The 12,424-nt window shown below is 45.0% G+C and overlaps 1 protein-coding gene across 2 annotated transcripts in view; it reads left to right on the top strand.

Moving 5' to 3' along the window:
• The window catches only part of UBR2 (ubiquitin protein ligase E3 component n-recognin 2), a 129,181-nt gene extending 117,110 nt beyond the window's left edge, over positions 1-12,071 (top strand). For both annotated transcript variants that reach the window (XM_040351504.1, XM_040351505.1), the window contains exons 43-47: positions 1,173-1,229; positions 1,405-1,482; positions 2,886-3,056; positions 3,591-3,692; positions 11,637-12,071. In XM_040351504.1, coding sequence (XP_040207438.1) covers positions 1,173-1,229; positions 1,405-1,482; positions 2,886-3,056; positions 3,591-3,692; positions 11,637-11,778 — 550 coding nt within the window. In that variant the 3' untranslated portion in view covers positions 11,779-12,071. The remainder of the gene's footprint in view (positions 1-1,172; positions 1,230-1,404; positions 1,483-2,885; positions 3,057-3,590; positions 3,693-11,636) is intronic.
• Positions 12,072-12,424: the final 353 nt, after the last annotated feature.

Below are 12,424 nucleotides of genomic sequence, written 5' to 3'. Positions count from 1 at the left end.
GTGCATGCCGCAAATGACGTCAGCAGCGCCTGCGCTCTGAAGATCCAGCATATCGCACCGGGACTAAGGGAAGAAGAAATACGTGCTTTCTTTCTAAGATAAATATTTCATAATGTGCTAGTACTAGCACATTATTACATTGTCTTGCAGGGTTTTTTTTTTCCCTGCGGTTTACTACCGCTTTAAAGTGGTTGTAAACCCACTTTTTCACTTTTACCTACAGGTAAGCCTATAACAAGGCTTACCTGTAGGTATAAAGAATATCTCCTAAACCTGTACGGTTTAGGAGATATTCCCCTGGCAATGCGGGCGGCGCATGCGCAGGGGGGAATCCACGGCGAAAGGACCGGCATCCGCCGGACCCTGCCGATTTTAAATCGTACGCGCGGGAGTGACGTCATCGCCGCTCCAGCCAATCACAGCGCTGGAGCGGCGATACCCGAAAGACACGCCGGAACAAGATGACATCCTGCTCGGCGTGGACCAGGTAAGTGGTGTTCGCCTCGTTCCGAGGTAAGTATTTCATAATCGGCTAGTACTAGCCGATTATGCCTTTTGCCTTGCAGGTTTGAAAAAAAAACAAAAAAAAGTTTATGCGGTTTACAACCGCTTTAAGTAGATTTACCTTTTCTATTAGACCTCTGGCCGAAAGTCAGATCGGGATGGAAATGAAATGCAACATAAATCTTCTAAGGGGGACACCTGTTTTGGGGGCAACGGTGTAAGAGGGGAATACCCCTTTCCCACTCACTTTTTAGAGATTTCCTTTTACTTCTGTTGTATTGCTGGGACAGGAAGTCAACAGAAATCAGGGAAACCAACAGCAAAAAAAAATATGTTTTTATTTTTTTAACCATTCCCTACTCTAAAATGCACACAATAATACTCCGGTTCTGGAAGACCTATGAGTGCCTACTATATCCTGTGGTGTGTATATATGTATGTGTGTGTGTATGTGTATATATATATATATATATATATATATATATATATATATATATATATATATATATATATATATATATATATATATATATATATATATATATATATATATAAATGTATTATCTATCTCTCTATCTATAATCCATAAAAAAATGTATGCACACAAACTCAGTATACCTGACACATACCTTCCCTTTCTAAATGAGATTGTATTTTATGTTTTGAAGTTGGTGCAAGCACAAGGAGGTGAGAAGATTTGTGACCGGTGAACGGACGGCGATCAGGTAGGCGACATTTCTGCTGTGATCATATAGGGCTGAGTATATGATGGTAACAGACCGATATTATTGTACAGAGTATTCTGTACAGGTTTGTGTGAAGGTCTAATTATATTAGAGTAGTTTAATGTTTTCATTCCTTTTTTTCCCTGTCAATTAATGGTTCTATCGTTCCTGTTAGCTTTCCACGAGAGTCTAATAAATTGATAAACCTCCCGGAGGACTACAGCAGTCTCATCAATCAAGCATCCAATTTCTCGTAAGTAACCGACTTGTTTTAACCCCTTCATGACTAGAGATCACCGAAGCCTAGATGCTATGAACAAATCTAGCAGCATCAGTGTATGAACATACAACAGCAAACTCGACAATAAAATAATTATCTTACTCGTGGGTGTAACATGGTAAAAAACAAAAACAAGCATGAAACATGGTCCCAAAAATGGATTATGGCTTGCAACCAAAAAAAATTTGACTTAAAATATATTTCAACTGGCTTTTTCACTAAAACAACATAATCTGCAAATTGTGCTGCAAAGTAACAGATTGGAATTCTTCTTGTCCTGGTTTAAGGTAAAGTGGTTGTATACCAGGGGGAAAAAAAACCTGTAAGGCATAATGAGCTAGTATGCACCGCACACTAGCTCTTTATAAAATGCTTACCTTAAGACGAAGCGCCGGCATTGCTTAGGGAGCCGACATGTTCCCTATACGTTTTTTCTGGGTTCGCGGCTTCGACGCTAAGAGCAGCCGGAACCGCGATGACGTCACAGGAGTTCTCTTTTTGACTAGGCGCTCTCATTTTCCAGCAGCATCCGGGGGACCTTCAGAGCACATGCACCGCTGACAGCGGCAGCATGCAAGGTAAATTTCTCCTAAACTGTACAGGTTTAGGAAATATTAACTTTACCTACAGGCAAGTCTTATTATAGGCTTTCCTGTAGGTAAAAATGTGAAAGCGGGTATACAAACGCTTTAAGACAATTCAGAATAGTTGCTTTCACTGAGGTAGTTTGCACTTTGTTCTTGCCCTGTTATGGTGGTTTATTATTAGTGTGTTATGGTGGCCCTATATATAGTGATTTGTGATTAGTCTAGGTCAGGGGTCTCCAAACTTTTCAAACAAAGGGCCAGTTTTGTGTCCTTAAGACTTTAGGAGGGCCGAATTGTGGCCAGCGGAGATGGCAAATGTCTCGGGCTCAGCATCGGCGACAATAAATATTGCCCTAAGGTTGGTCTCAGTAGGAGGAGTAGTGGTGCCCCTATTAGTAGGAGGAATAGTATCACATCATTGTTATCAGTGGAAGAAATAGTGCCCCCTTGTTGGAGTCAATGGGATGAATAGTGCCCCATATCAGTTGGAGGAATAGTGCCCCAAGGGCCAGATAAAGGCTAGTAAAGGGCCACATCTGGCCCTCGGGCCGCAGTTTGGAAACCCCTGGTCTAGGTACCAGAGATTGAAAGCGATTTTATTGGGGCCTTTGGTTTGCGTCTTTTAAACAATCGATTTTGTATGATCATTAATATTGATATGTGTATGGGCACTATTAAATGGATGCTACAGCTTGTTTAATGAAGAGAGTTTATGTAAATAAACCTTCCAGTCAGATTTTATGGTCTGCTGTGATTACTGAAACTGACTCATCAATGTTTTGGTTCCAGATGTCCAAAGTCAGGGGGGGATAAGAGCAGAGCCCCCACTTTGTGCCTGGTATGTGGAGCCATGCTCTGCTCTCAAAGTTACTGCTGTCAGACTGAGCTGGAAGGGGATGACGTGGGGGCCTGCACTGCGCACACGTATACCTGTGGATCCGGAATGGGAATCTTCCTCAGGTCAGTAATGCTTGTTTAATATGTTTTTTGTAGGGTCACAGTTTACAAAGTACAGGGATAGCGTGTACAGTTTACACTTCTCTGAAAGTGAATTTGGAGATGATTTACTAAAACTGGAGAGTGCAAAATCGAATGCAGCCCCCCGCAAAGAAACCATCGGCATGCAGGTTTTTTTTTTTTTTTTTGTAAAAGCTTAATTGAACAAGCTGATGTTAGAAGCTGATTGGCTACCCTGCAGAGCTGCACCAGATTTTGCACTCTCCAGTTTTAGTAAATTCACCCGTTTGTTCTTTAAGGCACACAAGATGTGGCTGCTCAATAAAAAACTTTTTTTTATTTTATTTTTTCCTAGTTTCTGGTGCTTTCCCAGCCATTTAATGCTGAACTGCACTTAGTCACCTTGGTTATATGAATTTGGTTCATATCTGTGTTTTCTCATGTTCCAGTGCTGTAAAATATGTTGGGGTTGTAAATAAAGGTTAATGTCAACATGCATTATTTACTGTTGTGATTTTTTTCATGGTCTCTGTACAGAGTAAGAGAATGTCAGGTCCTCTTCTTGGCTGCGAAAACAAAGGGCTGCTTCTATGCTCCGCCATATCTCGATGACTATGGAGAGACGGACCAAGGACTCCGGTATGTTTAACAGTATTTCACCGTACACCTCTGTGGTGGTTCTTCATGAAGTAGCTCACATAGGTTGTGTAAACTTCATGCTGGAACTTTGTTTGTATCTGTATTATTATAACCTTTCAATCTGCATCGTATATTTCTGGCTTTGGCATCCTATTGAATAACTAGGTGAAACCCACAAATGTGTATACTCTGTGATACAGTTTATTTCCTTTAGAGCCTGGCATCTGTCACTATAATGAGCAGATTGTGGTTATTCTGTTGACACCTACCAAGCACCAGAGGAAACATGGCAATTTAAACCAACAGTCCAGATGGGTCCATATATGTAGGCTGTGCGAGTTTCTTTATCGTACATCACGGGACACAGAGCGGCATATTCATTACTATATGGGTTATATGGAGTACCTTCAGGTGTTGACACTGGCAATCTTCAAACAGGAAATGCCCCTCCCTATATAACCCCCTCCCATAGGAGGAGTACCTCAGTTTTTACGCCAGTGTCTTAGGTGTTAGTCATGGTTTAACTTGCCTCCGCATCCTTGGGATTAGGTGAGCTAACCGGTTCTGTCCAAAAAAGCCTCAGCGCTAAAGTGGTCAGTAACCGGACCCCAAACCCTTGGGGTATAGCCCATAATGCTTTTCTTTTTAGAGAGCTGGACCCTGGGCCCAGAACTTAGAAACCTTTGGGTGCCTAATGTTTCTGTTGCCAGAGTGCTATATGGGCCCAGGACAGTGGATCCTTCATAGGAACCCAGGGCCTGAAGGTCTAGACATCCCCACCGAGATGGGGGAAGATTGGGCCTCTTGCTTGGCAAAGTCCTGCGGCATGGAGCAGGTAAGTGAGGGGAAAACTTGCGGAACTTGGTTCTTAGCAGGTTTTTTCTGGGGGGTCACAGGGGACATGCCTAAAGTTATGCACTGCATCTGGCAAACTAGTCACATATCATAAAGATAGGATGGCTCTATATGTATATTCCCCATAAGATGTGACCTCCCTTGTAGTGTTGGAAAAGCATTGAGTGGGGCCTGTGTGATATAAAGATATATGTGTGTGTCAGAGAGCTATGCTTACCTGCAAGCCTCCAGGCGATGCTCCATTCAGTCTTCCTCCTCAGAGCCTGCAAAGCAGGCAAAACGCTGACCTCCTCGTGTGTTCCAGGCTGCAGGCTGCAGTTTGCTGGAGCAGAGAGGCTCCCTTCCCCCCAACCCCCCCCCCCCTGTCGGGAGGGGCATTTCCTGTTTGAGATTGCTGGGGGGGGGAAGGGCGGGTCTTGTTTGTTCCATTCAATACTTTGGAACTAGGGAGGAAAGACCAGAACGGCAAGCACGGGGCGCCGAGGACACACAGTGGCCAGAAAGAATATTGCAGTCTTCAGAAAGACTGTTTTTCAAGCCTAGGAATAGGCTGTTTCTTTTCCATCTCATAGTTTTTCTTGCAATACTACTCAGGGGGACAGAATGTTTTTTCTTTCCTAGATTTGAAAAAAAAAAAAAAAAAAAAAAAAAGTGTCATCTAGGGGAGAGGAAGCATTTTTTTGTCCCCCAAACAGGTGTTTGGGCATTTAACTATTTATAAGTCCCAGGTACCAATAAGTAGCGGGTGTACCTCGGTATTGTACCATGGCATCAAAGGAACAAGGGTACAAGAGGTGGGGATTCCCCCAGAGAGTCTGAGGCCTCGGACAAAGCTATGCCGCTGCTTTCCCCACAGGGAGCCTTGGGGCCATCGGGATCTGGGGCTGGAGCTGACGCGAGTCAGTCCAACCCTAAGATGGTCACGGAGAAGGTATTACTCACCTCTTTAAAAGAGATGCAGAAAAGCATGGGAAAAATGATAGCCGCAGCTATGCGGGGCAGTAAGCGGAATAGATCTCCGTCGCCCGAGCGCGGACCCTCAGAGGAGGAGGTCCTTTCCTCAGGGGAATTGGACGACCTCTTGGACAAGGACCAAGTAGGTTCAGGGATCGAGGATCCGGATACAGAGGAGTCTGGGGCAGTCTCCCTGAGGGAGAGCTGGTGGATTCAAGGATTGTCGGACTTGGTCCATAAGGCATTCAACTTGCCAGTACCAGATCTCCAGGTATCGACGGTTTCAGCTTTGGGCTCACTGAGGGCGCCTCAAAGCAATGCTGTGTTTCCGATCCATCCTCTATTAGAGGGAGTTTTTTTGTTCCAAGATTGGAACAAGCCAGATAAGATCTTCTTACCACCTAAAAGATTCTCTGTCCTATATCCTATGGAAGATAAATTTTCCAAAAGATGGGCTACTCCTGCAGTGGACGCAGCCATCTCATGTGTTAACAAATCGTTAACATGCCCTGTAGAAAGCATACAGGTGTTCAAGGATCCAGTTGATAAGCGCTTGGAAGCACTACTTAAGAACTCCTTCACTACTGCTGGGGCAGTAGTACAGCCAGCTGTGGCTGCGATTGGGGTTGCTCAAGCATTATCGGATCAATTTAAGCAGATGCTTAAACTTATTCCTGCCCAGCAGGCAGAAGAATTTTCGGATGTCCCTAAAGCCATTTGTTTTACGGTAGACGCAATCAAGGATTCTATCCAGCAAGCGTCACGTTTATCGTTATCCCTTATCCATATGAGAAGACTCTTATGGTTAAAAAGCTGGGAGGCTGAGCCCCCATGCAAGAAGCTCCTGGTAGGGTTCCCCTTCCATGGAGGACGACTCTTCGGATAAGACCTAGATAAATACATTCAGACCATTTCAAACGGCAAGAGTACTCTCTTGCCAACTAAGAAGAAGGTTCAGGGGCCTGCGTTTAAACGACAGTATTCCCCTGGGCAGGGGCCCTCTAATACTAAGCAGTATCAACGGCCTCCTGCAAAAGCAAGCTTCGGCTTCAACAGCAGATCACAAGGACAGGCTGTTAGAGGCAAAAGGCAGTGGTTTCGCAAACCAGCAAAACCAGCCCCCAAGCCAACCTTATGAAGGGGCGCCCCCACCCACGAAGGTGGGGGGAAGGCTGCGACTCTTTTCAGAGATTTGGGAAGCCAGCATTCCCGACGAGTGGGTACGGTCTTCCGTGGCCACAGGCTACAAACTAGATTTCCTAAGGTTTCCTCCTCCTCATTTCCAGGAGTCGAGGATTCCAAACGATCCGGAGAAGGGAGCCGCATTAAGTTCGGCATTAGATCATCTACTTTCCCAGGAGGTAATAGTAGAGGTACCAGTCCTGGAACAGGGGCTAGGTTTCTACTCCAACCTATTCATCATCCCGAAGTCCAATGGAGATGTCAGGCCAATTTTGGACCTAAAGATGGTAAATACATACCTAAAGATCCGCTCATTTCGGATGGAATCCGTGCGGTCAGCAGCTACCACACTCCAAAAGGACGACTTCATGGCGTCCATAGACATAAAGGATGCCTACCTTCATCTTCCAATTTATCAGCCACATCAAAGATATCTACGCTTCATGGTGGCTTCGCGTCACTTCCAATTCGTGGCGCTTCCCTTCGGGTTGGCTACGGCCCCCCGGGTGTTCACGAAGGTCCTAGCTCCAATCCTAGCCAAACTAAGGATCCAAGGGGTCACGATCCTAGCATACCTGGACGACCTCCTAGTCATAGATCACTCGTCTCCTGGCTTGGAGCGAGCAGTGGCCCTCACGGTCCAATACCTCGAGAGGTTCGGCTGGGTCCTAAATCGAGAAAAGTCAGCTTTCCTGCCCACAAGGCAGTTGGAATATCTCGGCATGAGATTAGACACAGAACAACAAAGAGTGTTTCTACCTCTGAGGAAGGTCAAAGCCATCAAGGAATTAATCCTACTGGTTCTAAGCAAGAAGGAACCGACTATTCGCCTATGTATGAGGTTACTAGGCAAGATGGTGGCCACATTCGAGGCGGTACCATACGCCCAGAGCCACACTCGCATCCTGCAGGCAGCCATCCTGTCAGCATGGAGCAGAAGGCCACAGGCCTTGGATATCCCGTTGCCGCTCTCATCAAGAGTCCGACAAAGTCTGTGTTGGTGGTTAGACCCTCAGAATCTACTGAAGGGGAGGTCTTTCAGCCCAGTGGCTTGGAAGATAGTGACCACAGACGCCAGCCTGACGGGCTGGGGAGCAATTTTGGATGGTTGCACTCGCCAAAGTACTTGGGCAACGCCAGAGAAGCAGTTGCCCATCAACATCTTGGAGCTCAGAGCTGCTCGACTAGCCCTCAGGGCTTGGACGTCAAAATTGCAGGGGTTCCCGGTGAGAATTCAATCAGACAATGCCACGGCCGTGGCATACATAAATCACCAAGGGGGAACCAGGAGTCAAGCCGCTCAGAGAGAGGTGAGCTTGATTCTCCTATGGGCAGAGGCTCATGTGCCCTGCATATCGGCAATATTCATTCCAGGAGTGGACAACTTTCAGGCGGACTTCTTAAGCCGCCAGACTCTATTGCCGGGGGAATGGTCTCTGCATCCACAAACCTTTCAAGCACTCTGCCAAAGATGGGGAGTGCCGGACGTGGATATCATGGCATCGAGACTCAACAAGAAGCTAGACGGGTTCATGTCCCGCTCAAGGGATCCGATGGCCTGCGGAACCGATGCGTTGGTTTACCCTTGGCATCAGTTCAAACTTCTTTATGCGTTTCCCCCGCTCCAGTTACTACCCCGCCTGCTGCGCAGGATCCGGGTGGAGCACATACCAGTCATCCTGGTAGCTCCAGCATGGCCCAGAAGGGCATGGTACTCACTAATCTTAAGGATGGTAGTGGGAGACCCTTGGACTCTTCCTCTACGGCCAGACCTGCTATCGCAAGGTCCGATCCTCCACCCTGCCTTACGGCATCTAAATTTGACGGCCTGGAAGCTGAATCCCTGATTCTCAGGGGTAGAGGTCTGTCTCAGAAAGTAATCTCTACCCTAATCAGAGCCAGGAAACCGGTCTCTAGGGTGATTTATTACAGGGTCTGGAAGGCCTATGTAGGCTGGTGTGAGTTCAAGCGATGGCTTTCTCGCAAATTCACCATTGATAGAGTTTTAAGTTTTCTCCAGCTAGGAGTGGATAAAGGATTGGCATTAAGCACAATCAAAGGACAGATTTCTGCTCTGTCAGTGTGGTTTCAGCGGCCGCTGGCCACCCACTCGCTGGTTAAGACCTTCCTTCAAGGGGTCTTACGTATTAAACCTCCAGTTAAATCCCCGCTTTGCCCGTGGGATTTAAACCTTGTTCTGTCAAGTTTACAGAAACAACCGTTTGAGCCGTTGGCTGAAATTCCTTTGGTTTTACTGACAAGGAAGTTAGTATTTTTGGTCGCCATAGTTTCCGCAAGAAGAGTATCGGAACTGGCGGCCTTATCCTGTAAGGAACCATATCTTATTTTTCACAAGGACAGGGTCGTTCTCCGCCCTCATCCTTCCTTCCTACCGAAGGTTGTATCCAGTTTTCATTTGAACCAGGATTTGGTATTACCATCCTTCTTCCCTAAACCTACTTCCAGAAGGGAAGGGTTGCTGCATACCTTGGATATCGTCAGGGCCATGAAGGCCTATCTTAAAGCTACAAAGAAGATCCGGAAAACAGATGTGCTGTTCATATTACCGGATGGGCCCAAGAAGGGGCAGGCAGCTGCAAAGTCCACCATTTCTAGGTGGATTAAGCAATTAATCACTCAGGCCTACGGCTTGAAAGGGTTGCCTCCTCCAGTATCATTAAAGGCTCATTCTACTAGGGCCATGGGCGCCTCCTGGGCAGCACACCACCAGATCTCTATGGCTCAAGTTTGCAAGGCGGCAACCTGGTCTTCTGTCCACACGTTTACAAAATTCTACCAGTTGGACGTAAGAAGGAATACTGATACTGCCTTCGGGCAGGCAGTGCTGCAGGCTGCAGTTTGAGACCCTCGGATTCCGGGGGCTCCTCTTTTTTGAGTTAAATTTAAAATTTAAGATTATTTTTCTCAACTAAGTTGGATTTATTATGATTTGAGTATTTCTCTAAATTAAATCCTTTTGTCTTGGAGATGTTCTCCCTCCCCTCATTGTGAGCATTGCTTTGGGACATCCCATATAGTAATGAATATGCCGCTCTGTGTCCCGTGATGTACGATAAAGAAAAAGGGATTTTTAATACAGCTTACCTGTAAAATCCTTTTCTTGGAGTACATCACGGGACACAGAGCTCCCACCCCTCTTTTTTGGGGACCATTTTGGGAGGCATACTGCTTGCTACAAAACTGAGGTACTCCTCCTATGGGAGGGGGTTATATAGGGAGGGGCATTTCCTGTTTGAAGATTGCCAGTGTCAACACCTGAAGGTACTCCATATAACCCATATAGTAATGAATATGCCGCTCTGTGTCCCGTGATGTACTCCAAGAAAAGGATTTTACAGGTAAGCTGTATTAAAAATCCCTTTTTTGTAGAGAGCCCATAGCATTTTTTTGCTTCCCTCTCCTTTCTGATCAGCCAACTGGAAACAAACTGAAATTGATTGGCCTAGTATTGTCATTTGGGGGCCAGGAAAGGAGTCTATAGCCTTATGTTAAATTCACAGATTAATCAGCACACCAAGGATCCTCAAATGCCGTCCAAAGATTTTTATTGCAGAGCGAACGCATCACAAGAGCGTGAAAGATATAGCCCTATGTTAACTCCTACTAGTGGGGTTGGAGCTTAAACAGGGCTCTTTCCTCCTGGCCAACAGTCAAAGTGATGTGGGAATGAGGAAAGGTCAGAATTTGCTGGTATTTAGGTTAAATTACCCTTTTTTCTTTGCCCTGCATGGAAAAATGATAGATCTCCTCCTATACACAACTTGATCCCAGTTGTGTGTCATAAGTCCATCAATAGCCTTTTGGATTTGGTGATATACTCACCTACTTTTCAAGAGTCTTCTGGCCAGTTTGATGACATCATAACCATTGGTGTGACAGCAGTGAGTAGACCCTTCTGCTGCAACAAAAGCGCTCATGTAATGACGCGTGAGCGCTGTTCAATGCAGTAATATACCCCAAGCCACATGATGAAGTCGCTCCAATTGATATAAAGAAAAGACGGGATGGACAGCCGCACTCCGAAAAAACCATAAGGTTGTCGTTATTGTAAAAAAATGGATTAAAATGCACTACAAAACAAGCAGAACACAGGGAAAAACAGCCTACGTGTTTCACACTCCAATTGGTGCTTAGTCATGGCTCCAGGGGGCAGGTTCATAACGGCTCTCTGCTCGGAGGAAGTGGGTGTAATGATTGTCGTCATTGAGGTATGAAGACTGAAGTCATCTAATCAGCAAAAGCAGCTCTTTTTTACCATATAATTTTTAAATGGGCTTTTAACTACTTTTACCTGAAAGTGGTTGTAACTCCTCAAGGTTTTTCACCTTAATTCATTCTATGCATTAGGGTAAATAAAACCTTCTCTGCTACAGCTCCCAGCTTTTTCTTACCTGAGCTCAATCTGATCCAGCGATGTGCATGAGCACAGCGGCTCTAGCTGTTGACTCTCTCATCATTGGATAGACTTGTAGCAGCAGGAACCATTGGCTCCCGCTGCTTTCAATCAAATCCAGTGACAAGGGGGTAGGGCTGAGTCCTGCTGTCTGTGTCAATTCTGTCAGCGGCGTTCTGTGGGAGCATAAAACGATTGCACAGAGCAGGTAAGTATAGGCATGTTTGTCATTTTTAGTTAAAAAAAAAAGAGGGTTTAAAACCCCTTGAATTTCTGCTTTAACGTTACAACAGTAGCTTATAAAACATTTCCTGAGGTATACAGCTGCAAAACTATGTATGAAAGTGTATCATTAAATCATCAAGGGCTACAAGAGACTAAATAAAAATGCCAGACTAGTAAAATGTAATAATTTGTTGTACCTAAGGAAAAGGGGCTATAAAATGGTTTGGTATTAACACTGCAGTTCCATTTTTGGCGAGAGTCGTATAAACGATAAGCAATGCTTGTGCTAACCAAAGTGTCTTGTGTTTGTCTAGACGGGGGAACCCCCTTCACCTCTGCAAGGAGCGTTTTAAGAAGATCCAGAAACTCTGGCAGCAGCACAGCATTACAGAGGAGATCGGACATGCACAGGAAGCCAATCAGACGTTAGCGGGCATCGAATGGCAACATTTATAATGCAGGCTCCTTTTTCGTTTTTTGACTTTTTTTTTTATTTTTTAGCAGTCTCATTTTCTATAAGAAAATTAATGTGACTGATATGTCATATGTATAAACAGCTCAGACCTTTAATTTATATTTCATTGTCAAGTCCAAGGAATAAAGCAGAGTTTTTCTTTCCCCCCCGAGAAACACTACAAAGGTCATCCTATTAAGAGCGCTCAAGCTGAGCATTTCATGTTGCTGGTCTATTTTTAATGGACAGTGTCAATAGTTATTCTGTATTTAAATAAAGTTTCAAACGTTGTCAAGGGAAAAGCAAAAATTGATGGAGATGTCAAAATGTATGTAAATGATATTTCCAGTGAAAATTCTGTTTTTATTGCTAATGAACACATTGGTGTTTACACTATCTGTTTCTATTGCTGCCATATTCTGGTGCAAGTAGAAAGATTTTGTCAGAATTCCTCCCACATGCCCCAGTCCCACAAGAGTAAACTTCTGGCAACAGGATAGGACGATCGGCTTGCTTAAAGGACAAGTCCACCTTTAGTAACCAGTGCACTAGTCATCTTACCTGGCTTTCCTTGACTTGACTAAAAACCACCCAGCTGCTTATGCCAAAAGTTTCAGGGCGTTGACCATCTCACTTATACAAACTCGG

This window comes from Rana temporaria, chromosome 4 (assembly GCF_905171775.1).
Source record: "Rana temporaria chromosome 4, aRanTem1.1, whole genome shotgun sequence".
NCBI classification, from domain to species: domain Eukaryota; kingdom Metazoa; phylum Chordata; class Amphibia; order Anura; family Ranidae; genus Rana; species Rana temporaria.
The sequence above is the reverse complement of the archived record's forward strand: the minus strand, read 5'-3'. Positions and strand labels throughout refer to the sequence as shown.